The sequence below is a fragment of the Drosophila persimilis genome, unplaced genomic scaffold (assembly GCF_003286085.1).
Source record: "Drosophila persimilis strain 14011-0111.01,24,50 unplaced genomic scaffold, DperRS2 tig00000000-arrow-pilon, whole genome shotgun sequence".
Taxonomy (NCBI): Eukaryota; Metazoa; Arthropoda; class Insecta; order Diptera; family Drosophilidae; genus Drosophila; species Drosophila persimilis.
Genome location: NW_020825288.1, coordinates 15,166,325 through 15,189,555, shown reverse-complemented (window position 1 = coordinate 15,189,555; position 23,231 = coordinate 15,166,325). Strand labels below are relative to the sequence as shown.

Sequence of the window (23,231 nt, the reverse complement as noted above, 5' to 3'; positions counted from 1 at the left end):
TTTTTTTTGTTCGCTAGCCTCTGCTGCTGCTGCTTCTTCCTCTGTGGTTGTCGCTTTGCTGCCAGTCGATACGATATTGGGCTGAGACGCCTCGAGCCGGGACTGACAATTAGTTGCCGTCTTATGCTCGTCGCCAAAAGTCGTCGCTTCTTGCCCCGCACTCGGCGCTGAACCCAACTCAGAACTCAAAGCGTGCACAACAGTTCCACACAGTTCCACATCCACAACCCCACAGAGCCCCCAAACGATCGTGTGATATTCCGAAACCCAATTCGACATCAAAATAATCGAAATCTAACCATCTAATATAGTTCTACAAAAAATTCGTGTAAATCTGTGAATGTTGTAATAAAGTGTAAATTCTGTGTGCCACAGATCATGAGATCGACAAATCTATTCAGAAGGTGCGAAAATGGAAAAGTATTGCAATCTCAATTAAAGCAGAACCAATAAAGTGTTGTATCCAACAAAAAGTCACATCCTCTATCGGTGAAAAATCATTGGACACAAGAACAAACCTGATCGACCTATGGATTACAACTAAAATAACTGGTTTAAGATCTTTTGGATATCTGTAGGGAGATTGTGTTCTTTCGAGAAAATACGAAAACTACTTGCAAAAAGAATATCATTTAAATAAACAACAGCTACATATATGCTCCAATTGCTATGGTTCACTTTGTTAGGCTAGATCAGGGATAATTAATAATTATAAAAGAAACATTAACGAAAAACTAAGAAAGTAATATATTTTGTTTAGCCTTTGTAAAGAATTAGATGGAGTAAATACAAATTGTTATATGTATGTATGAATCGGAGTCACCTAGACTGCCACGACCTAAAATAGCAGTCTTTGAGTCTTTCATTTTAGAAGAATTTTTTTTCAAATGTTTATTTATGTTTCGATTTTTGTAACCATAAAACCATTTAATACCAGTATATCCAAACTTCCAGATTGAAACGAACACTATTTTTTTTATATTTATATTTAAGCCATTTAAATTTACATTTTGGTGTTGTCTTCGTAGGACTAAATAGAAAACGAATTGATCCTTGACTAAAGCAAAGAAAAATGGGAATTAAAACTTGAACTGAATCAGATACATTTTTAAATTTTGTACCGTTCCTGTGGCAATTTCGATTTAAATGTAGTAAAAAAAAATACTTTGGACCCATTTCAAAATAATTTCAGAATGAAGGGATATTTAATTTTTTTAAATGTTATTAATTAATTATGAATTATTATACTATACATTATACTATACAACTAAAAAGATATTGCATCAGGAACAAATTCCATTCTTCTTCCAAATTCGCCTCTTAGTGCGGCTGAGCAGGGTACTGGTACTTAAATTCTCTTTTAGGCTGTGCTCCTATATTGTAGTTTTGAGGAAAATTGTTCAATGTGGTATCACAGCTATCATGCAGACATTTTCCAAGCCAAGGCTCTAGGGCGTTTGTAGGCAGGAACCAGAATACGATGTTTGACGTATTGGTCTATTGAGTCCATTATATTCTTTTATTTTTTTGTCTAATAATATTCATAAGTATCTTTTTCATAACGCAGATGAAATCAATCGGGTTTATTACTTAGCTTCGTTATCCGTTGTAACCTTTCCTTCCTTCAATTTAAGTACAAATAATTCAAAACAATCTTGCATCTTAATGGTTATATATACATATGTACGAATAAACTTACGAACCTTAATTCGAACAAACGTATATAATAATATTAGTATTTCTGGTTAGACGTGAAATGAAAAATGTAGTCTTAAAATTTCACTCAGGATTTCCGAGCACAATCCAGAATGATAGAAGGGCCCTGTTATTAATTTATATATGTATGTACCTATTTTTTGAGAATACAGAAGCCATTCCTTTTTCCAATAAATACAAATGACGGATAAAGGATTGATCATTTTCAGTTGATTAATTTGTAATTGATTTTTCAGTTGGAAACTAAGGCCACAACATGAAACGTAGGAAAAGCAGAAACAAAACGCCAAACGCTGATTTCAAACGTTCCAGAACTGGAGTCATGTCATGGGATTGTTATATAAAGGTTCCAGACTCTTGAACATAATTCTGGGTGAGTGTGTTTGTGAGCTACACACACGCAGATACACAGATTCAGATACAGAGACCCCGCATGAAGAGCAAAGCAAATGGCGGGCTGGCATTCATCTGTATTCGTTTCTGTGTCTGCGTTTGTGTGCGCGTGCGAGTCGTGCGCGGCTCAAGGGGCGGAGTTTCGTTGAGCGCACAGTGGTTGCTGCAGCGGTGGAACGCGCGCGAAACGTGCCTGGGGAATACGCTTGGCTTGCGGGCATCTCTGACAGCTTTCCAGCGGGCTAACCACTCGATTTCTTATCCCCTTTGCATGTCCTCTCACCTGCGCAGATTCCCTGGAAGATCAAGAGGGTGGAGCTATGTACATATCGTGCGATGTCTCAAACGGAGGTCCCGTGGAACCAGAGACGGGCTATGTGCCCAACAATCCCTTATTCGGCCTGGCGCTGGACAGTCCGCAGGTATTTCCGTTTTTCCGCTCGTCCTGTCAAGTCCTAACCGGTCGCGTATCCGTCCATCCACAGCAAGAGTGCGCTGCATCCTGCGTCGGCTGCCTGTCCTGCCAAGGCAACACCGCCCTGCCCATCTCCTCGCTCACCAGCAGCGACTTCGACTGCGGCGGCTGCTTCGATCCCACCATCGGCGTTGGAATCGGCATCGGTATCAGCGGCGGCGGTGGCCACATCCAGATCAACACCACTCCGCCGGCTAGCAGCAGCAGCAATCTAACGGGCACCGGTGCAGGTAGCGGCAACAACGCCGGCAACGGCAGCAACAGCTACTGGAGCACCGACGAGATGGCTTCCACCTTTCCCGGCCTGCCGCCCCTGGACATTGACCCGCTGCCCAGCCTGTTCCCCTTCTCGCCGTGCGGCGCCTCTTACAACTTCACCGGCAATCCGCACCAGGCCTCGCTGTCCTACACCGTCCATCCCCACCAGATGCTCATCTCGCCCAACGGTGGCCAGCAGCACGGACATGGCAACCACCAATCCCAGCACCAGCATCACCAGCACCTGCACTCGCAGCAAGCGCAGAACCAGGCATCGCACGGCGGAAACACGCTCCTCCAAGGCAGCAGCAGCAACGGAGGCGGTCCCGGAAGCGGCTCGTGCTACTATGAGGCGGGACCCAGTGCCCCGACAGCCGCAGCGGCCATGTACCCCAGCATGAGTGTGAACGTGAGCATGAACATGACCATGCACCACGGCTACGGGGCCGCCGACGGCACAGGAGTGCCCATGCAGTGCTCACAGATGAACTGGACGCCACCCAGCAGTTCCTCGGCGGTGAATGTGCTATACCCGCCGCTGCTGAGTCCCACCCACTACCCTGCCTCGGCCACCTACTCTTTCACGGCGGACTTCCGTGCGCCTGTCCCGACACCCACAGGACTGGGATCTTTGCCGCCGCTGGCCGTCGGTGACAAGGAGTCGCCGTCGCCGCCTGCCCCCAGCACATCCGCCGCGCTGGGCTACTATGCCGCGGGCGTGGGTGGAGGCCAGAGCTACACGCCGCCCCACAAGAGCCCCGGGAGCGGGTACCAGGTGGGGGCGTCGGCATTGGGGCTGGGACTATCTGCCTTCGACGACGATGGGGAGGACAGCACCGAGGATGGGGACGGCAGCGCCGCCGGCGACTTGAAGCCGAATCTGTGCCGACTCTGCGGGAAGACGTACGCCCGGCCCAGCACACTGAAGACGCACCTACGCACCCACTCTGGCGAGCGGCCGTATCGCTGTCCGGACTGCAACAAGAGCTTCTCCCAGGCCGCCAATCTGACGGCCCACGTACGCACACACACCGGCCAGAAGCCGTTCCGCTGTCCCATTTGTGATAGACGCTTCTCGCAGAGCTCCAGCGTCACCACGCACATGCGCACGCACTCCGGGGAGCGGCCGTACCGTTGCTCCTCCTGCAAGAAGTCCTTCTCGGACAGCTCCACCTTGACCAAGCATCTGCGCATCCACAGCGGCGAGAAGCCCTACCAGTGCAAGCTGTGCCTGCTCAGGTAAGTGCCGAAAGCCCGGGGATTCCCCTGCCGAAAGGCTAAACTGGAACTGATTTTTCCGTACCACCGGACCACTCCTCACTCTCCCACACAGGTTCTCGCAGTCGGGCAACCTCAATCGGCACATGCGCGTCCATGGCAACAACAACAACAATGGCAGCAGCAGCGGCAGTGGCAGCAACGGTGGTGGCAGCAGCCTCCTCACATGACAAAAGCCACGCAGTGCAGGCGGTTTTCAGCACTATCACCCCCCGCACCAGCACCCGAATCATCTACATCATGTGCACCACCAGCACGCAGCACATCAGCACCACCACCAGGCCCACGCACACGGCCACTCCCACATGAGCAACTACGACTACGGGAACTACAGCATCAGCGACTACACTCCACCCGGCGCCACACAAAACTATTCAGGGTATTATTTCTGCGCACTCAACAAGCCGCCCAAGTTCGAGCGTTTCTACTAGAGCCCCATAAGACATATAGGGACATACTTATAGGGATAAATATACATATACAGATATAGGTAGCATCTACCAGGTACACACGCCCAGAACAAAGTTCATGAAAATGGAACAACGGAACAATGGCCCAACAGCCAAATTCGAATGGTGGAGATGATTTATCCTTGCAAAAAACACTTTTCATTGGTTTCAGCAAAGTCATTTAAACACAAACTGAACTAAATATTAAAGGTATTCTTGAAGCAGCATTTGATGTGCATTGGATTATTCTAACCTTAAAATTTCAAATGAGCCACACTGATTATGAATTATTTCGGATTGTTTAATAGAATATCATTACACTGCAAGGGATAAATCAAGTAGGTACTTAAAAAGTTGTTAACGGTAAAACATTAAATATTCAAAGAGAGAGAGAGAGCCTCCAAGTGCCGCCCCAGAATGCAGTTGAAAATGCTCAAATTGATGTTTCTGTTGGATCGAGGATAATTAAGCAAATATCGCGACGGATCCGTATCCGGTTTAGCCCTAAGTGCTTCACTGTACATACATGCATACATATAGACATATATACATATTGTATTTATTATATTCGCATAGCATTCATATATACATATAGAGTACATTCGTACGCATGTAAGGTAGTTGAAAAACACGCATAAATCTATTCAAAAAAATTAGCCAACGAAGTAGACATTAAGTCAGATGGATACACACTCACAACACAGCAGCACCCAAAATGAGAAAATTTAAACACACACAGACACACTTACAAGTTAATCATATAAATAGTTTTAGCGTTTAAGTTTACATTTAGGACAGGTGCTTTGATTGATCTAAGCCAACGTTTGCGTATACCAAGCAAAGTATGAATAATAAATATCGAAAAGTATTTATAAAGTTATTGCAACACAGAGTACCCCTACTTTATTTTTGACAGCTTTTGTTAAAAGGAATTACTAATCAATTAATGGCCGACGTGCCTGAGTGCAAAAGGTGACTACTTGCAACGGGGCTTTAGGAGAACTGAAGTATGGAATTTTCGTCTTTTCCCAGCTGTATGGCTGTATCCATGTCCTTGGGCCTGAGCCTGGTGCTGGATTATGTTTATGCCACGCCGGAGGTGAAGCCGCCCGACCCTTTACCTTTGGTGCAGGACTCGAATAAGTCAAGAGGTTCGGCTTCGACCAGCCAAAAACATCACCGCAATCGACTAAGAGAGAACCAAGAGGATCATTTCTACGAGTGCCTTTTCTGCCAGGAGGTGTTCGCAAGCCGCTACGATCGCAATACACATCAGAAGTGTCACCAGAAAGAGAATTATCTCAAGGAGTTCCGATGTGCGTGGAAGCAATGCTCTCGCGGGTTCGAAACCGAGTAAATAGTCTTTCGGTCCGAAAAGAAATAGTAAGCTTACTTTCTTTTTCTTTTGTTAGACTCAATATGGTGAAACACCAACGTATAATGGGACACCACAACTGGAAGGATAGTTGCTGCCGCTGCAAGCTTCTTTTCCCGAATTCCCAATCGCTAATGGCACACTCAAAATCAAAGAAATGCGATATTGTCTCTAAAAATACATAGTATAGTGAGGAGGCGTAACGGAAAAATTGTATTTGAATGGCAGTGAACAGATATTGCTTCAAAAAATATTATCTACTAAATAAACAGCTTCTGTGTCCCCGCCGCATATGAGGCGCGGCCCATTCATATCAAAGGAATTGATGGCCTTGCGAATCCTGGTCAACACGCCATCCACATTGACCAGCGAACGCAAACGATCCCCACTCAGCCAGGCGCTTTTGCCATCGTGAAGGTTTCGGTCGCCTATCCCCTTGTTTTCCGACCACATCCAGACCTCGCCTTCCTCGGCGGCTGTGAATACCTTCGAGGGATCGTTACGATGGAAGGCGATGTCGGTAATGGCACTTTCATGTGCACTTAGATACGAGGCAGGGAACTGCAAGTTGCGCAGATCCCACACCGTTATAGTGCCCTCCTCAGTGCCGCAAAGAAGAATGTGGTGCTGCATGGGATGCGTACCCAGGGCGGAAACATAGTTGGAACTTTTTTCGTCCTTGCTGCCCACCATGATGGAAATTTTTTCCTGCGCCGCGGTGGAAGCGCGGGCATCGAGGATGCGGATCACGCCCATGCGATTGGCAGTGACCAACTGTTGCTGGCTGATATAGCACACCGAGAGCAGGGACATGCTATCTGCCTCTATGGTGCGTTTCACTTGCTTTATGTTGCTGGCATTCATTATGTTGACGCAGCCGTCTTCGCCAACGGTGGCAATGTCCCCGCCATACACGGAAAGGTCGGTGCACGGTGAGGATTTGTTGGTGCGCTTGAAGTAGTGCAGTCGTTCGCTGCGTGCTGTGCGCTGAAGCTGATCCTCCTCCACGGCACGCTGCATATTCAGCAAACTGAGGTGGCCTGGTAATTGGAGGGTCCTAGTTAATTTCGTTTTTAAATGAAATGGACAGAACTCACCATCGGCGCAGCTCACGGCCAATGTGTTCTTGTCGGCGAACTCCATTGCTGTGACGTCTCCTTCTATGGCCACCTTGTCGTTGCAGCGCGGAACGAAATCCACGTTGGTGTCCGCGTACTGGTTCGATTGCAAGCGGTACAAGCGCACAAAGTTCTGGTCCATGTCCCAGCTGCCGGTTACGAAGCGATCGCTCTGCTGCAGTTGTTCCGGCAGCCACCGGACGGAGGATATCTTCTCCGATACGAAGTGGGACGAGACCGTTGGAAAAGACATATTTAGCTGCTTTAACCCGGTACATAAAATATAAACAAAATTGCTTGCTATCGTATACAGTGTGACCGAACCTCAGAAATATACCGAAACATATCGTCTCATTTAAAAATATACCGTAAATATACTGACGAATTCAAATTCTATTTTACATATTCCTCGTTTTTGATCTTCTTACTAGCTAGATACAATTTTCAACCATGCCCACATAACTTAATCCGATTAATGAATCAATTTTTTACTTAACTGGCTTATGTTAACTACTTGCTTTTATTGCATTTTGCATATAAAGAGGTTTTAGCGAAATAGGTCAAACAAAAAAGGTTTTAGCATAATAGATCACACAAAAAAACGAAAGAGAACAGTGGTTCATATTGTTCAATTTGTATATTCCGTTGTATAATTCTGGCTAACTAAAACCCTTAGTTCTGCCCACATAATTTTAGGCAATTGATGAATAAATGTTCTACAAGATTGGCTAGTTTTTAGTCCTTGCTTTTTTTGTATTTGGACTAAAACAAGGCTTAAACAAAATAAGTCAATAAAAATAACCTATACGAATAACGCGATTAATTTTTAGTATTTTTCTATATTTTTTCAGTATACCGAAAGAATATGTGGAAGTTGCAAGGTGTGTGAGCTGAAGAGGGGATGAAAATCGAATGAACTATTTAGTTCAGCTAGTTCATTTGACCGACGTATTATTGGCGGGAAAAAAATATAAACAAAGCAACGACGCAAACAAGTGGCCTGATAATGGATAAATTCTTAATCAAAATGCCTATTAAGCATAAAAACAACGAAACTCCAGAGCAAGTATGAACTTAATCATTGTCGGAGTGAAACAGAAGAGCAGGATAAACTTTTTATGTTGTAGAAACCGATAGTCAAAAAGGAGACCCCCAAGGCAGCTGCTAAACAGTCGAATAAAAACACTCCTATTCAGGCAAGCACCAACACCTAATTCATTTCAGTTTTCTTTCAGTTATCTTAATTATTATTTCTTCATCTCAGGCTAAAGAGAAGGAAAACGCTCAGAACGATACGCCAAAGCAGGGCAGAGCGGGAAGATCGGCAAAGCCAGCGGCCAAGCGAAAGAATCTAGATACACTCGAAGTGGTAAGCGTAGCAATTAATGACCTGGCGCCCTCATTATCTAGCCCTCTGAATCGCAGAATACGGAAAAAAATACCGCAGAGAGCGAGAATCCGCCCAAGCGTCGCAGTGGCCGCTTGACTCGGAGCACACGATCGATGGCCGAGGAGGGAACACCCTCGCCGGAGAAGGTGAAGCCCGAAAAGCTGCCGTTTATCAAGTACCGCGGAGCGATCAAGTACTTCACAGAGAACCAGGACATTGCCGCATCCGCTGACGATGTGATGTAAGCAACACAAAACATGGAATCAAAGATAGCTTATATTTAACTGCCTTATTCGTTTGTACATTAGGCAATGGGTGGACAAACAGACCGATGTGGATGTGGTCCCCATGGCATTTGACATGGAGTGGCCCTTCTCGTTCCAGACCGGACCTGGCAAATCCTCAGTCATTCAAATCTGCGTGGACGAGAAGTGCTGCTACGTCTACCAGTTGACTAACCTGAAGAAACTGCCGGCGGCCCTGGTGGCTTTGATCAATCATCCCAAAGTGCGCCTGCACGGCGTCAACATAAAAGCGTTAGTGTAACATTTTAAAGCAAAGTTGCAACTGAACTTGATTAATCCAATGATTTCCCAAATTTGCAGGGACTTTCGGAAGTTGCAGCGCGACTTTCCCGAGGTGTCCGCCGATGCACTTATCGAAAAGTGCGTCGATCTGGGCGTGTGGTGCAACGAGATCTGCGAGACTGGCGGCCGCTGGAGTCTGGAGCGACTGGCCAACTTCATAGCTAAGAAGGCCATGGACAAGAGCAAGAAAGTGAGAATGAGCAAGTGGCATGTCATTCCCCTCGACGAGAACCAACTGATGTACGCCGCCATTGATGTCTATGTGGGTAGAGCCCTTAGCATTCTATAAACAGATGAGTTCAAAATTAGCTTCTGTTTCAGATTGGACAAGTCATCTATCGCGATCTGGAGCAGCGCGAAAAGCAAAAACTGATAAACGAATTGCAGTTCAAGGAACAGAATGGAGAGGCGGCATTCAAAGCAGTCAAGGGTCTGGGGGAAACGTTTCTCTCGAAAATCAATGAAATAACATTGTGATGGGATCAACTTAATCTACCTATATCTATAACGTAGGACTCATATTTTATTATCGAATTTCATTGACTGTCCTTGTTATTTAGACTATTTGTATCAAATTTATTTATTCCCCTAGAGGTTTTTAATCATTTTCTCAAACTGCAATCAATTTTTAATATAGGAACAGATTATAGATTAAGTTTACATCGTTTTATACATTTTTCAACTTGCAATAAATTTTAATTCGTAAATTCTTATAAAACATTACTAAACATGAAACTATGAACACAGTTTGGGCTGCCGCAACAGGGCTTCATTTGAATATCGGACGACGTGTGTGTATAGCATTTAGCTTGCGCTTGATCAAATCGTTCTCCAAATCGATCTGGCGTTGGTACTTCTTCCGATTGACTGCCGCACTGGACAGACGCGCTGCTGCAGGTGGCGGGAGCTGATAGAATAGAACAGAAATAGGCGGCCATGATGGTACATATCAGACATGGGTAGATTACTCACATTGGAAGTCGCGTTTTTGTTGCACTTCATGGCGCTGGTGCTGGCCTTGATCGTGGCCGTGGGCTTGACCGTCATCATCTTTCGCAGCAAGATCTGGTTCTGCCGCTCGATCTCTCGCATCTGTGCATTGGTGAAGCTGAAGCTCTTGCGGCCCAGATTCTTGTAGCTATCGAACAGGCAGAGGATTAGTAGTTCATTAGTCAAACAAACCGGTCAACTCTACTCTACTCACTTTATCTTTTCGGTGGACGATCGTGAACGCGGGAGATTGATGACACGGGCACAGTCATCGCTGGTGAAGCTGCTCGGGGTGATGCTACATAGGCTGTGCTGAAACTCGGGTGGGCGCCGCTGGTGCGGATGACGCATCAGGCCGTCCCCCTGGCCGCACTCGTCCATATAGAAAGCTGCATCCATCACCGTCTCCGGCTCGGGGTCCGTCTCCATGCAGTCTGTGGTTGAAGGACAACGGCAATGGGAACGCGAACCCACTGAGCTCATATTCTCCTCATAGCCCTGAGGATCCATTCTTTTTGTCCACAGCTTTTCAGCAGTATTACCAGTATCGCCAGTATCACAGCTGCTCGTCAGGCTCGATTCCGTAGTCGACTCCGCTCCAGCGTCTTCCACTTGTGGGCTTCGTTCCCGCAGCATGTCCGTTGGCATAGACGGTCCATCAAGTGTTCGATTGTTGACCGCACCACCGTTCATGCGGATTGACTTCATTATAATCGCAGACATCTGAGTCATCTGGCGTTCCAGAAGCTTGACGGCCGCCACATCCGGAGCCATCATAAAGCTATTGTCTGGCACGTTCATGTTCATCTCGCTGATAAATTGTTCCAGCTGGGACATGGGCGGCATGGCCGCTGCGAGTTGCTCCTTAGTGAGATCGTAGATCAAATTTGGTGGCTCGATTACCGGCTTTGTCTTAGTATCAGTCTCAATCTTAGTTTCGGTCTCGGTGTCGATCTCGATCTCGAGCTCGGTGATTGCCTCGAGCTTCGCCTCCACCGGCAGCTGTGACGGATGTTTTTTGTCGATCAGGCTCATGTCCGTCTCATAACCTCGGGGGGAGGCTTTGCGAGCACACTTGGTGCTGGACTCGCTGCTGTTGTCGCTGGCATCTTCCACAGTGATGACGTTCTGGGCGGCTGGGGCAACGATTGTCGGCGGATCAGTCTTGGTCTTGGTCTCAGGCTCTTCCGGATCCGGATCCTGATGTGTCTCCTCGTCCTCTTCCAGTTCCTGTTGATCCACTTCGACAACGGTTCCATATATATATTTATCGGGCGACTCATGAGCTTCCTCGTCAGAGTCAACTGCGTCATCGCTTTCCGAATATTCCTCTTGGTCCTCAACTTCTTCTTCTTCTTCCACGTCCTCTTCGTCTTCTTCCAAGATTCCGATATCGTCCCCATACTTCATTTTATCTTCCTCTTCTTCATCGTCCACTTCCTCGTCCGACTCGCTAATGTCCAGGTCTTCTTTGGCCCTGGCACTGCCTGGTTTGAGGGTACGCGCCGATTCCGGGCTATCCTCCACCGACGCGTCACTGCCGAGGGCCAACGAATTCACCTCGGCCACCGTCTTGGTAATGACCACCTGACTCTCTTCATCGGACGAAGAGCTAGAATAGGTTGGAATATTGCGGCCGTAAGCGCGGGCACTAACGAGGGAGCGAAGCAGCTGTCGCCGGGCATGTGGCTGTGGGTGTGACAGGGCATTGGTTTTGCTATCGAGGCTAAACTCTTTAATGGTTAGGTCCTCCTGAGGCACAGCCTCCCGACTTACGTTGCCGAGCAGGAACTCCATTTTGGGGTCGGCATCGCTATCTTCGCTATCTTCTGGCGTACTTTCCTCGTCGTCGTCGTCGTCATCGTCGTCATCGTCGTCATCGTCGTCATCGTCGTCATCGTCATCGTCCTCGTCTTTGTCTTCGTCATCGTCATCATTCTTGCCCTTGTCTCTCTCCGCTTCGTCTTCCTGTTCCTCGATATCCGAGTCGTCCTCGAAGGACTCGTCCACGTAAAAATCCTCATCGACGTCAGCCATTTTTCGGCCAAACGAATAGAGAAAGTTTCCGATGACGGCTAATATTTTTAGTTAAAGTTCTTTAGATAGATAGGCTCTCGTTTTCTTGCATATATTTTTTTTATTTTGCAAACCGGAGAGAACTTTCGGAATACGTGTATCGTTCTGTATTATTTATCAAAAACTGCCGAAACTGTGAAGTATTATGGGGAGACCTAGAAATTTATACAGTATTTACTTTGCAGGGCCATCTGTGTGGTGGTTTGTTGCTAACGGAATTCGATTTCCATTTTTCCTGGATCCTTCTCGTCACTCGTCACTCCCTTGACAGCTTTGATTGACATGTGTGGCCTGCCCCCGATTTGGGCCCGGTGCTGGCCAGAGTTGCTCTTTTCCTCTCCGCACTGTCCACCGCAATTTTCCCCTTTTCACTGAGAGACTTTGTTTTCCAGGAAGCTTATCACATTTCACACTCTTTCGGCTTTGATTCTTGGTGGCCTTGCGGTGGCCCTGCCAACCGTCGACTGGTCGGTCAATGGAGGCAGGACACCTGCCGTCGCCTGCCACCCGACACCTGCCGCCTGACCATTTATTTATTTTCGCCATCGGTTGCCTCTGACAACCGAGCAGGCGCAGGCGGTTTGTTGGTTGCCTCAGCAGCCGCACTGCTGTCGGCAATGTCCGTGTAGTCCGGCACTTGTTGGCTCCAAGTTTGATAACAACAACCAATTTCCGTACCTTGGAAGCACCCGGAGTGATGGTGATCACTTGGACAGTGACTCGTCAATAGTGGTTTGGCAATCGAACTCTTTTCCGCTGACTCTGGGGCGGAAAAAGCCACATTAAACACTATGCAATGTGTATTTTGACAGATTATGATAAGGGGCTGAGTTGAATAACATAGTTACATAATGTTGGAATACTTTTCAACAATTTAGAGTCCTTCGCTTTAATTGTCCCCCTTTTGAAAGCTTTCGCCCAGCGGCTCTGTGCGGAAGTGCTTTTGCTCTCTCGCCAGCTTTCAGGCTCTCTTTTCGGTGCTCTCTCCCACCGACTGACAGTTGAATGAAAGGCAAAGCGTAGTCAAATGCCGCCGCATGGCAGCTTCATTTTGTAAATATTGCGAGCGATAGTCGGGCCACATCTCTCGCAGTGCATCCCGGAGACATGTGGCAGGCGACTGCGCATGGGCGGAGAGCGGAGGAGCCGCTGCCTCCGACCAGCCCCCGACCGCCAAGCCCACCGGGCCGCCACGTGCCGCAAGTCGGGGCAATGGAGAGAGGACAGCAGAGAGCTGGGAGCGCTACCGGAGCGCTGGGCTATCTGGCCAGCGGGCACTTCATTTGGCGAAGAAGCTTCGTGGCGTGCGGGCGTGTTGCAGAGCCGGAAAATGCGCGCGTAAACTGATTAATGAGTAGCACAGAGCACAAAGCACAACCGAGAATAGAGCCAGAACAAAGAGCAAACATACGAGTGTCGTTCCGTCGTTCCGCCGTACTCCCGTTCTCCCGTGACCGTTGTTCCCGCTCCCCCCGATCCCTCGTTATCCATCGCCTGGCTATGTGTTTATGAAGTGCGTGAATGAAGTGCCACAAAACGTTGTGGAAACCGTTTGCTGGCCCATAAATTGGCCAGCCAGTCCGGGTAATTTGCCATTTGCCTGCCTTAACCGGGCCAGAAGTGAGAGTGGAAGTCGGCCTTAGAGCGGCAGCCAATTAAACATCCCCGCCACACACACGCATACGCATCCCAGGAGGAGTCAGGGAACGCAGGGCCAGTGCCGGCTGCGGCCAAGTCCCAGAGATCGATTCGCTTCCGCTCTTGTTAAATCAATAGAAATAGTTTGGAGGAATTTCTGTGTCCCCAGCTTGCGCTAATGTCCCTGCCGCGCGGGGGGAGGGCGTCAGGAGTCGCCTAAGTAATTGCGAATTGCGTGCCGCCTGTTTACAAGTTTCTTTCCCCCAGTTGTTGCTGCTCGCCTCTCTTTTTGGCTGCAGCAATTTGGCTAAGAGCCTGCGTGGGGCCAGGGCGGGTAGGCAGGTCAAAAGGCGCAGCCACACGACACCAGTCACCAGCCACCAGCCACCAGCCACAATGCGGCTAGACCAGGCTCCGTCGGCAAGAGCGATGGCTGACAAGTCTTGACTTGCCTTGGCTTGGGCGTGGGCGTGCACTCCGTCCCTGAAAGGAGTACGATTAAACCGCCTCGCGGACGATACCCTAGAAACCCTAGAAAGAAGAGTTATAGCCAACAAAAATATAGTTGATGGGGCATTGGACATCTGAGCATAAGTTTGCCCCGCGAGAAAAGAAATCTAAAATATTCTGTTGATGTTTCGTGTTTTGCCTCTTCGCGTGACTGGAGGGATTTCATAGGACATCTGATCTGAGCTTAAATTTACTTCTTGATTTGAGGGACAGCAGTCCCTTTCGGTCATACTTCGAAACAAATGCTTCCAAGGTGAATTTCAGAGGTTTTCTGCAATATATATAATGGGTTTTCCTAATCGTGCCTGAAATATGCTGTCTTCTTGAAAAAGACTGTAGTGCAGATTTCTTTCCACCAACAACAAAAATACTACCATATGTACTACAAAATTGGAGGGTAATGGTGTACCTAGGGTATCTCTGGACTTAGAAGTACTGTCCAGGGTATGCAGGGGTGCGGCGTGTTTCGCATAACCTTTGCTTCTTATTCGCCGCGTTTTTTGTTTATCGATTTTCGACGCTTGACTGAGCCAAGGAAGCTAGCGTCAGCGCCATCGCCATCGCAGTCGCAGACGCCATCGCCATTTGGCTAGCAGGGGCAGCGCAGGCCAACTCGAGCCGTGAGCCGGCTAATAACGCTCAGTAGGTCAGCGTCGCGGCAGCTTGAAGTGCGTTAGAAGCAACAGTGGCCAACGGCAGTAGGCAGTTGGCGGAAAGCGAAAACAAGACCGAGAACTGGCACAGCCAGCAGTCGTAGCCAGCAGTCGCAGTAGCATTAACAGGCAGGGAGCGGGTACCCTCTGGCTCAACTTGAGGCGGATAAAAATATCCAACAGACACACAGACACAGCCAACACACACACTCACACAAACGCAGTGCAAACTTCAAACGCGCTTGGCCTACTTTCTGGGTAATGGGCCTGGGACACCAGCTACTCCTACTCCACGAATCCCCGTCCGTCCACAGCCCGTTTTCCTGCGCACCCGCCGGACCGCAACCAAGTTAAATGAGGCACACACGCAAAGGGGGATTAGAGTGGGGCACAGACTGCAAGCGGGCATGTTCACAAACAAATGACCAAAGCCAAGGCAAAGAGTGAAAAGTTGCGGTGTGGGACTACACTACAGCCGCCCGGACATGGACACAGGCTCGAGTTGAGGCACAGGCAGAGGCACAGGCACCGGGACAGGCACAGGCACAACGTTAACCATACGCATCGTGTGCCAATCCGTCCAGTGAATGCAAAGTCAATCAGTGTTTAATTGACAGCTGCAGTCATTGGCAGACATGGCCAACAATGGATGGCTCCAGCCTCACGGCCCCACACTGTGCCCACTCGGAAAGCCCAGCAAGGAGCAGCCGAAAACAACAATTAAAACGGCAACCAACTGGCCATGATTCGAGCTCGGCTGCGACTGCGGCTGAGGCTGATGGCCCTGCTCGAGGTCTTAGCCCACTGCTGTGAGGGAGGCCATTAGCGGTCAGAGATGCATGGAGCACTGGTGTTCCTTTGGTCTTGAAGTGTATTCATCCTTAGTGGAATGTGCTTAGAAAGTCGTCACTGGTTGCTGAATTGCATTAGAAGTTATACGATCCATATAGTGTATATATCTATCGATCTATGACAAGTAAATTAGCTGGAACATGAACAAAAGTTCGTTTTTGTGGGACTTAACTTTCTCCACAACAAAAATTCTCTTGGGAGACCTTAAATCGACCATTAAGCAAAAGGTTTTATTCTTTGTTTCGAAATTAATTGCTCTAATCAATAAATGTAGGACTTTGCCAAGAGGATATATCAAGCAAAAAGCATACTATAGACTTCAACAGGAACTTGTAGGATCCATCGAATCACGTTCCCTTATGGCTGTTATTGTAAGAAGAAAATTCTGCTTTAATTCCGCTCGCCTTGAATGCTCTCCACTATTCCTTTCTGTTAGGAGACAAATACTTTTCATAACCTTCCTCGAAGAGCTGTGACTGTGGTAACGTCTCTGACATTGGCCATCACCAACAGCCGGGCTGCAGCCCCAGGAGCTTCATGGAGCAGCCAGGAGCCGATAGAAAGCAAATTGAAAACCGCAGAACGATTTCAATCCACCCCCCTGATTATTGGCCATATGGCTTGTCAGGGATTGGTGGCAGTCGCAGGGGAGGGGCTGCTCGAAACTTATCGCTCGATTGCAGATTGTTTTCCCGACTGCCTGAAACGGCGCCGCAAAGTATGCAACACTAAGTATTCGCTTCCCACTGAACCACAACCTAGTGCGAGGCTCTTTGCATGGTATTTTCCAATTAGAGCTGCCAGGGGGCTGATGGGGCTCCTGCCCTACCTCGGGCCTTGGGGGTAGAGCACAGAGCAAGAGTCCGGGTGTTTGGTGGCAAACATGCGTGGCACGTGAGCGGCACAGGTACGTACACACACACAGTATCCGTTCAACCAGTGCGTGTGTGTGCATGTAAATTACAAAATCGTGCAAAAAAGGCGCCATTAAAAGTGAAAAAAAAGAGAAAAAAGAAAAACATCAGCGCAAACACATGTGAAAAGTCTGTCACCTACCGAGTGCCGCTTTCTGCATACCCTAGCAGGCTTGCTGGAACATTTGTAGAAGGTTCCATAAGAACAAAGTTGGAACTTACAAAATGGGAAGACGAACCTATTTGTCATTAATGGAAATTTATAATAAAAGGATAATGTGTGTTTAAAAGGTGGAACTGAAACTGAATCATTTTATAATTTATGATAGTATTTTGTATTTCATTTGTAATCTTTAGATGATTTTTGTGATTTATTATATGAAAACTCTTCAATTGCATTGCAAAAAGATAGTTGAACAAACAAAACAACAACACGAGAGCGAGTTTTTGAAGGTGCACTCTTTTCGAGTGAATGTCGGAATGTATACGGACGATTTAGCCCAAGACCAAAGCCCAAAGCCTTATCCCTATGGCTGCTGCTTGTACTCATACGCATAGTCTCTGAGATCTAGGCGCTATATCGATTGGGCTACACGCAATCAATTCGGCCATCAAGAATGTATATACTTTATAAGTATATACTTTATATTATACGCTCCCTTTAGTAACATACAATTACACAATCGTATATACCCCTGAACCCTATGAGTATTGGGAGTAAAAACAGTTTTTTTTTTACATATGTTGAACAGCATAAAAGAGTTCTTCTATCATGAAACTTTTCCTGTAAATGAGCGGAACCTTCAACACTCTATTATGTTCCAAGCGGAATTCAAGCTTCCGTAACTACCTATATTTGTTGGAGCCAATGACTATTGAAATATAATATATAATTTGTATAATTTCTACTACTGAAACACTCTACCAGGGCAACGTGTGTCCTGTTTCAAGTGAGTCCGACAGCAGCCTCTAGCCAACCAAAACGACTCTCGCTTTCCACTCTTATCTCTTCTATGTACATCTCTATCCCCTTTTCTAGCTCCCCAGCAACTTACTAAGGGAAAACTATAATCAAGAGAGCCCCCAAAGCATTACCGTAGCCTCTCTCCCCTGAGCACGGGTATTTCCTGCCATTTCTACAAGCAATTTGATCGTTTTCGAATACCTCGAATGAGGGCATACCGAAAGTAATGAAGAATGTTATGCCTGGCGGGGCAGCAATTTAAATTCTCGCTTCACACCCGTGTCTCGCCAAATCGCTTTGCTACGCATCGCATCGCGCTTTCCTGACTCCTCCAACGCGAGCACTCCCTGGCTCCCTGGCGTTGCGTATACGCCGCGTGCTCCACTAACTTTTTGTTTGCCTGCGTGTGCGTGCGTGTTCGGGTGCGTGTGGGCGTGCTTAACATAATTACAGGTACGCTGTGCTGTTGCGGTCGTTGTCGTCGTCGCAGTCGCAGTCGCAGTGAAAGTCGCTGTCAATGTCGTTGATAATGCGGTTGGCGCTGGCTGTGCCAGGAGCGGAGTCCGTGCCAGTTCCCGTGCCAGGCCGTAATTGTCACTCGAATGACTCTCTATGCGATACCAATAAAAGTAGCAACAAATTCATCATTGTCACATTTGATGCAACAACAACAATTACAACAATATAACACCAACCAACGACAAAACCAACAAAGTATTGCCACCAGCACCACCCGAATAACGGCCAAAAACCAGAGTGGGACTCCGCGTCATGTTAGAAGCTAAAACAACAGAAGCAACAACAACAGAAACTGCCACATCAGTAATTAGAGCAATTGCAACATTAACTAAACCAGCAACGACTACCATCCAGAGACCTATAACAAAACCAACACCAAAACCAATCCTAAGATGGTCCTGAGCACCGAATGGTCACAGGTGGAGGTTATCGATCTGATCAACGATGGCAACGGCCTCGGATTCATCCTGGTGGGCGGCCGCAGCACGGGCGTGGTGATCAAGGCCTTGACGCCGGGTGGCGTCGCCGAGCGGGACGGACGCCTCCAGCTAGGCGACCACCTCCTGCAGATCGGAGAGGTCAACCTGCGCGGCTTCAGCTCGGAGCAGGTGGCCACAGTTCTTCGTCAGACCGGAGCTCAGGTGCGTCTGATAGTGGCGCGGCCGGTAGAGCCGACTGCCATCGATTACCAAACGCTGGCCAGTCATGCGCCGATTATACCAACTAAGCTCCTCTCCGACCCGGAAGAACTGTCGCGTCATCTCTTCCAGAACCCGAGCTTCTCCACCGCTGCGGCTGCGGCTGCAGCTGCGGGCTCCGTGGACGTCGCCAATCTGGTGGGTCTGGTGCGGGGCGGACCCGCAGATGGCTCCGAGCTGGCCACGGCCGAGCCGCTGGGCCTCGGACACCTACAGCTGGGCGAGCTGACGGAACTGGCCGATTTCCCCCTGCCACCCATTCCCCCGCACATGATCGGAAGCCACAGCAGCAGCTCGATGGAGGCCAACGGGCGGCAGTGCCCGCGAGACCTGGACATTGTGCCCTTCTCCATACTCTCGCCTCCGCCGCGTCCCGCCCTGCAGCTAGCCTTGGAGCCGCGCTGGAGGACGAGGGACCGGGACGGGCAGGAGGAGGAAGACGATCAGCATATTGAGACTGTGATAGCCGGCAAACTGTTGGCCGACGAGGAGGACGAAGGGGGGGACGGCGATGGTGACGACTCCGCCTCTGCCTCGCCCTCGTACATGGACTCCCCGGAGACGGAGACGTACGTTGTGGAGCTGCACAAGAACGTCTACGGGCTGGGCATTACAGTGGCCGGCTATGTGTGCGAGGAGGAGGACCTGTCCGGGATCTTCGTGAAGAGCATCATCGAGGGTAGCGCCGCGGAAACGAGCGGCCAGATCCAGATCAACGATCGCATCGTCGCCGTCGATGGCCGCTCCCTGTCCGGCGTGACGAACCATCAGGCCGTGGAGCTGCTGCGGAACACGGACATCGAGGTGCATCTGACGCTGGAGCGATTCCTGCGCGGCCGCAAGTTCGAGCACCTGCAGGTGGCCCTCACTGAGATCAAGGGCCGTCCCGCCCCCTGCACTGTGGACAACGATGGCGACGGCGACGGACAGTCGCAGCTGTCGATGCCAGGATCACCCTCGATAGCCACGCTCAGCTGGCTGCCACCCAAGTCCCTCGACGCAGACTCCATTGCCACCGAGGGCGAGGCGGAAGGCGAGGCCGGAGCAGCGGACGATGAGCCGCTGGAGTTGGCCGATCTGCCCTCGCGGGACACCGTCGAGTCGAACATGTCGCACGTGCTGGACCGCAGCGACCACAGTGGGCCCCGGCCGGCCAAATCTCCCAATCTAGTCCCAAGTCCCCCTCCCCCTTCGACTCTGACCAATGGCCAGCTTGTGCGGAGCAAGTGCCACGGTCGGGTGGCGGCGGATGACAGTGGCAACGACACCGACGAGCAGTGTCCAGAGCCCGAGCCGGAGCGCGACTTAGAGACCGATGCAGATCCCGCCCAGAGTCGGACGCCCACCAATGAGCTGGATGGGGCGGCGATAGGGGTCAAGGGTGGGGCAGCAGCCGGGAAAGCTGACCGGGTCGAGAAGGCTGCCAGCCCGAGCGCCGCCTCGCTGCGGGTGGCCTGGAAAAGTGAGTTTCCCGACAGTGAAATTTTAGTTGCCGAAATAAATAAACTTTCAGGTCTAGGGATCAGCCTCGAGGGCACCGTCGACGTCGAGTGCGGTATTGAGAAGCGTCCGCATCACTACATACGCTCCATACTCGAGGACGGTCCCGTCGGCCGCCAGGGCATCCTGCGGCCCGGCGACGAGCTGCTCCAGGTCAACGAGCACAAGCTCCAGGGACTGCGCCACATCGACGTGGTCAAGATCCTAAAGGAGCTGCCCGCGCGCGTCAAGCTCGTCTGTGCCCGGGGCACGCGGGTGCCCTCCGTCATCAACACCTCGCAGAATGCGGAGGCCTTTGAGACGCGCAGCCTCCTGCCAGGCGGCCACCAGAGCCTGCAGAACCTGCTCAGCAAGGCGCAGTCGGAGAGCTCCTTGTACACGTCCAGCACGGCGACGCTGACGGATGCCGCCGGAGGAGCGGGCAACGGCAGTCAGCAGCGCTCCAAGTCGCTGGAGAACGTGTCCGGTCTGGCACTGTGGAGCTGCGAGGTGACGGCCATCGACATCGAGAAGACGGAGCAGGGCTTTGGCTTCTCCATTCTCGACTACCAGGACCCGCTCGACTCGGAGGGCAGTGTGATTGTGATACGCGGCCTGATACGCGGTGGTGCTGCGGAGGCAACCAACGAGATATATCCGGGCGATCGCCTCATAAGCGTCGGCGATCATCTGCTCCAAGGCCTCGAACTGGACGAGGCAGTCTCCATTCTAAAGGCCATGCCGCCAGGCCTCACGCGCATCGGCATCTGTCGGCCACTCTCCACGTCGGACAGCAACAGCAACATAGCCTCGCCCCTAGGCGACTCGGCCAGCACATAGTGACCGCCCCTCGATGGCCACTCGGAGCCAGAGCCATTCTCAATGTGTGAGTACAGTTTTGATTTACTTAAACAATATATTTATATATATATTTTATATATATATATTTATATAATGATACATAGAAATGCCCGTCTGTCCCTATGAACGCCTGCCTGAATCTTAGATACTTGTAGCCACATTTTGTATCTGTTCTATTATTCCAAGTATCTCTCAAACGATTTCGTGGATGTATGATATGTGATGGTACTTTCAATCGATTTCCCACAGTCCTTTTTCTTGCCAAAGTCCAAAATGTAGACAAAATCTAACCATCTATCAAGTTAATGATACAAATAGATACACGGAAAAGCAGCTTGAAGCTTCACCCAGGCACTCTTACTGCAATTAGATATTTGTGAGTCTTTTTTTGGATAATTAGATATTTGTGAGTCTTTTTTGGATAATTCTACATTTTTTTTGAGAATTATTCCTTCGACTGGCATCAAATTTATAAATTAATGAAGAAGTGAATCTGGTTTAAAATTCATAAATTCATCAGTATTCGTAAAACGCCTTAACGCTTTCCAGATACTTTTGCTTTGTTTTCTGCTTATGAAGCAATATCTAATATCCCCACTGACAGTTTTCGTTATATTCTTTCGAAAATTGTTCGCGGATTGATTGCTGGGACATCTGTTTCTGGGCAAAAGTCAATATGAATGCGAATTGTCATTGTCTGACTGGCTGGAGGGGCTTTATTAAATTGTCACCTGTCGCAGGTGGCGCCAATTTCCCTTAAAGGTTTTCCTTTTCCCTTCTCTAATCAGGCAGAAATGTGTGCAAGTCCTGGGGTCCGCCCCTGCCGCTTCGGTAAGCCTTGATGGGTGATTCCGTGATGGCATTCCGGATGCCGGCTGCCCGCCTTTTATTGTGCATATGAGATTTTGATTTTAATTGCTGCCCGGGCAACGGCCCAAAGCCATTTGGCCGTTGGGCTACGCCCACCTGGGGATCAAACTAAATCAATGGCTGACCGCTTGATACGCTTTTGAAGTAGTTGGTTGCTCATACGCCCTGTGTGCGAACCCTTTTTCTCGGTTTCCTTATGTGCACACATATATGTATATATCTGCTGGAGAACACAGCCTTTTCGTGTGTTTTATTGGCTGTCAAGCCTTGTGGCCTTTCTCACTGCCACTTGTTGTCCTTCAATATCGTCGGATTGCATTTTCGAGTGCGAATCGAGTCACAGGTCTCCTCTTCTACGTAATAAAATGTCAAGTTCTCCAACTCTGGAGTATTGTCTTGATTCATTCATTCAAACCGTTAATGAAAGCTCGGAGAAAATTAAGAGCGTTTGACACATGCTGAAAACTTTTAACTTTCAACACGTAAGAGACGGAGAGAGGGAGAGGGTGACGTGGAGTGTCAACGAGGGTATGAGGGCAGAAGTTTTCCCTTACCAATTAACAAAGCCAAAGTTGGGTCCGCACAGTTGGGGGGCTTCTTGACGCATAAATAATTCATGCGTAGAAATAAATACGGAACTTTGACGGGACTCCATCTCCGTTCCGTTCTCTGTCTGGCCGGGCCAAGACTAGGCCAAGGATAAACTGCAAATTACCACTAATCTCCAGGGGTCTACAGGGGTCCTGTTCTCTCTGGCAGTAGTTGTGTGGGTTCTGTGTGTGTGTGGCGTGTAAATCTCATAAATAGTAATCTTCCTAATTGACTCTATCCCCGATTCGCCTGTTCTTTCCATCTTTCTTTTCTATTCATAATTTATACTTTGTTCCGGGCTTTTGTTTAAAAAATCATTATTTAGCAATTGTTGGCCAGCAGACTCGTAAATTATGAGAAACTTCAACGATTTATGCACACAGCGATAGCGAAAAGTTTCTCAGCTCAAACTATGGCACCTACTGGTGGGAAAAGAGGAGATCCGTTGGGCTGGAGGCTCTCGGCCAGCTGGCAGCTGGCAATGAAATAATAAAAGCTCCGCCAGCAATTATAAAAATGTTTGCTACATCTGCAAAAGCCGGCGGGGAATTAAATTTTTTCTCTCCACATAGTAAAT

The 23,231-nt window shown here is 48.9% G+C and overlaps 5 protein-coding genes across 6 annotated transcripts in view; 3 read left to right on the top strand and 2 right to left on the bottom strand.

The window, feature by feature from the left end:
* Positions 1 to 131: 131 nt before the first annotated feature.
* LOC6588442 (protein glass) lies at positions 132 to 5,459 on the top strand. The gene is made up of 5 exons (XM_002013776.2): positions 132 to 404; positions 1,953 to 2,089; positions 2,401 to 2,531; positions 2,595 to 4,081; positions 4,176 to 5,459. Exons 2-5 carry the CDS (start codon positions 2,044 to 2,046, stop codon positions 4,288 to 4,290), a joined length of 1,779 nt encoding a protein of 592 aa, XP_002013812.1. The 5' UTR covers positions 132 to 404; positions 1,953 to 2,043; the 3' UTR covers positions 4,291 to 5,459.
* Positions 5,460 to 6,134: 675 nt separating this feature from the next.
* LOC6588383 (nucleoporin Nup43) lies at positions 6,135 to 7,349 on the bottom strand. Its single transcript, XM_002013774.2, has 2 exons — positions 7,042 to 7,349; positions 6,135 to 6,984 (listed from the first exon to the last, which is right to left on the bottom strand). Exons 1-2 carry the CDS (start codon positions 7,313 to 7,315, stop codon positions 6,188 to 6,190), a joined length of 1,071 nt encoding a protein of 356 aa, XP_002013810.1. The 5' UTR covers positions 7,316 to 7,349; the 3' UTR covers positions 6,135 to 6,187.
* Positions 7,350 to 8,060: 711 nt separating this feature from the next.
* Positions 8,061 to 9,694, top strand: LOC6588337 (Werner Syndrome-like exonuclease). Its single transcript, XM_002013773.2, has 7 exons — positions 8,061 to 8,128; positions 8,190 to 8,258; positions 8,327 to 8,431; positions 8,488 to 8,693; positions 8,761 to 8,988; positions 9,058 to 9,301; positions 9,361 to 9,694. Exons 1-7 carry the CDS (start codon positions 8,069 to 8,071, stop codon positions 9,514 to 9,516), a joined length of 1,068 nt encoding a protein of 355 aa, XP_002013809.2. The 5' UTR covers positions 8,061 to 8,068; the 3' UTR covers positions 9,517 to 9,694.
* Positions 9,695 to 9,744: 50 nt separating this feature from the next.
* On the bottom strand, positions 9,745 to 12,081 carry LOC6588297 (protein hemingway). The gene is made up of 4 exons (XM_026984184.1): positions 11,806 to 12,081; positions 10,244 to 11,718; positions 10,012 to 10,177; positions 9,745 to 9,946 (listed from the first exon to the last, which is right to left on the bottom strand). The coding sequence occupies exons 1-4, from the start codon at positions 12,064 to 12,066 to the stop codon at positions 9,809 to 9,811; spliced, it is 2,040 nt and encodes a 679-aa protein (XP_026839985.1). The 5' UTR covers positions 12,067 to 12,081; the 3' UTR covers positions 9,745 to 9,808.
* Positions 12,082 to 13,424: 1,343 nt separating this feature from the next.
* LOC6588261 (patj homolog) overlaps positions 13,425 to 23,231 on the top strand; it is a 33,619-nt gene continuing 23,812 nt past the window's right edge. Inside the window, exons 1-3 of one of the 2 annotated variants that reach the window (XM_002013771.2) lie at positions 13,425 to 13,689; positions 18,090 to 20,315; positions 20,367 to 21,218. In XM_002013771.2, coding sequence (XP_002013807.1) covers positions 18,548 to 20,315; positions 20,367 to 21,172 — 2,574 coding nt within the window. In that variant the 5' untranslated portion in view covers positions 13,425 to 13,689; positions 18,090 to 18,547 and the 3' untranslated portion in view covers positions 21,173 to 21,218. Of the gene's footprint in view, positions 13,690 to 18,089; positions 21,219 to 23,231 lie in introns of both variants that reach the window. The other variant, XM_026984172.1, reaches the window with a different exon arrangement.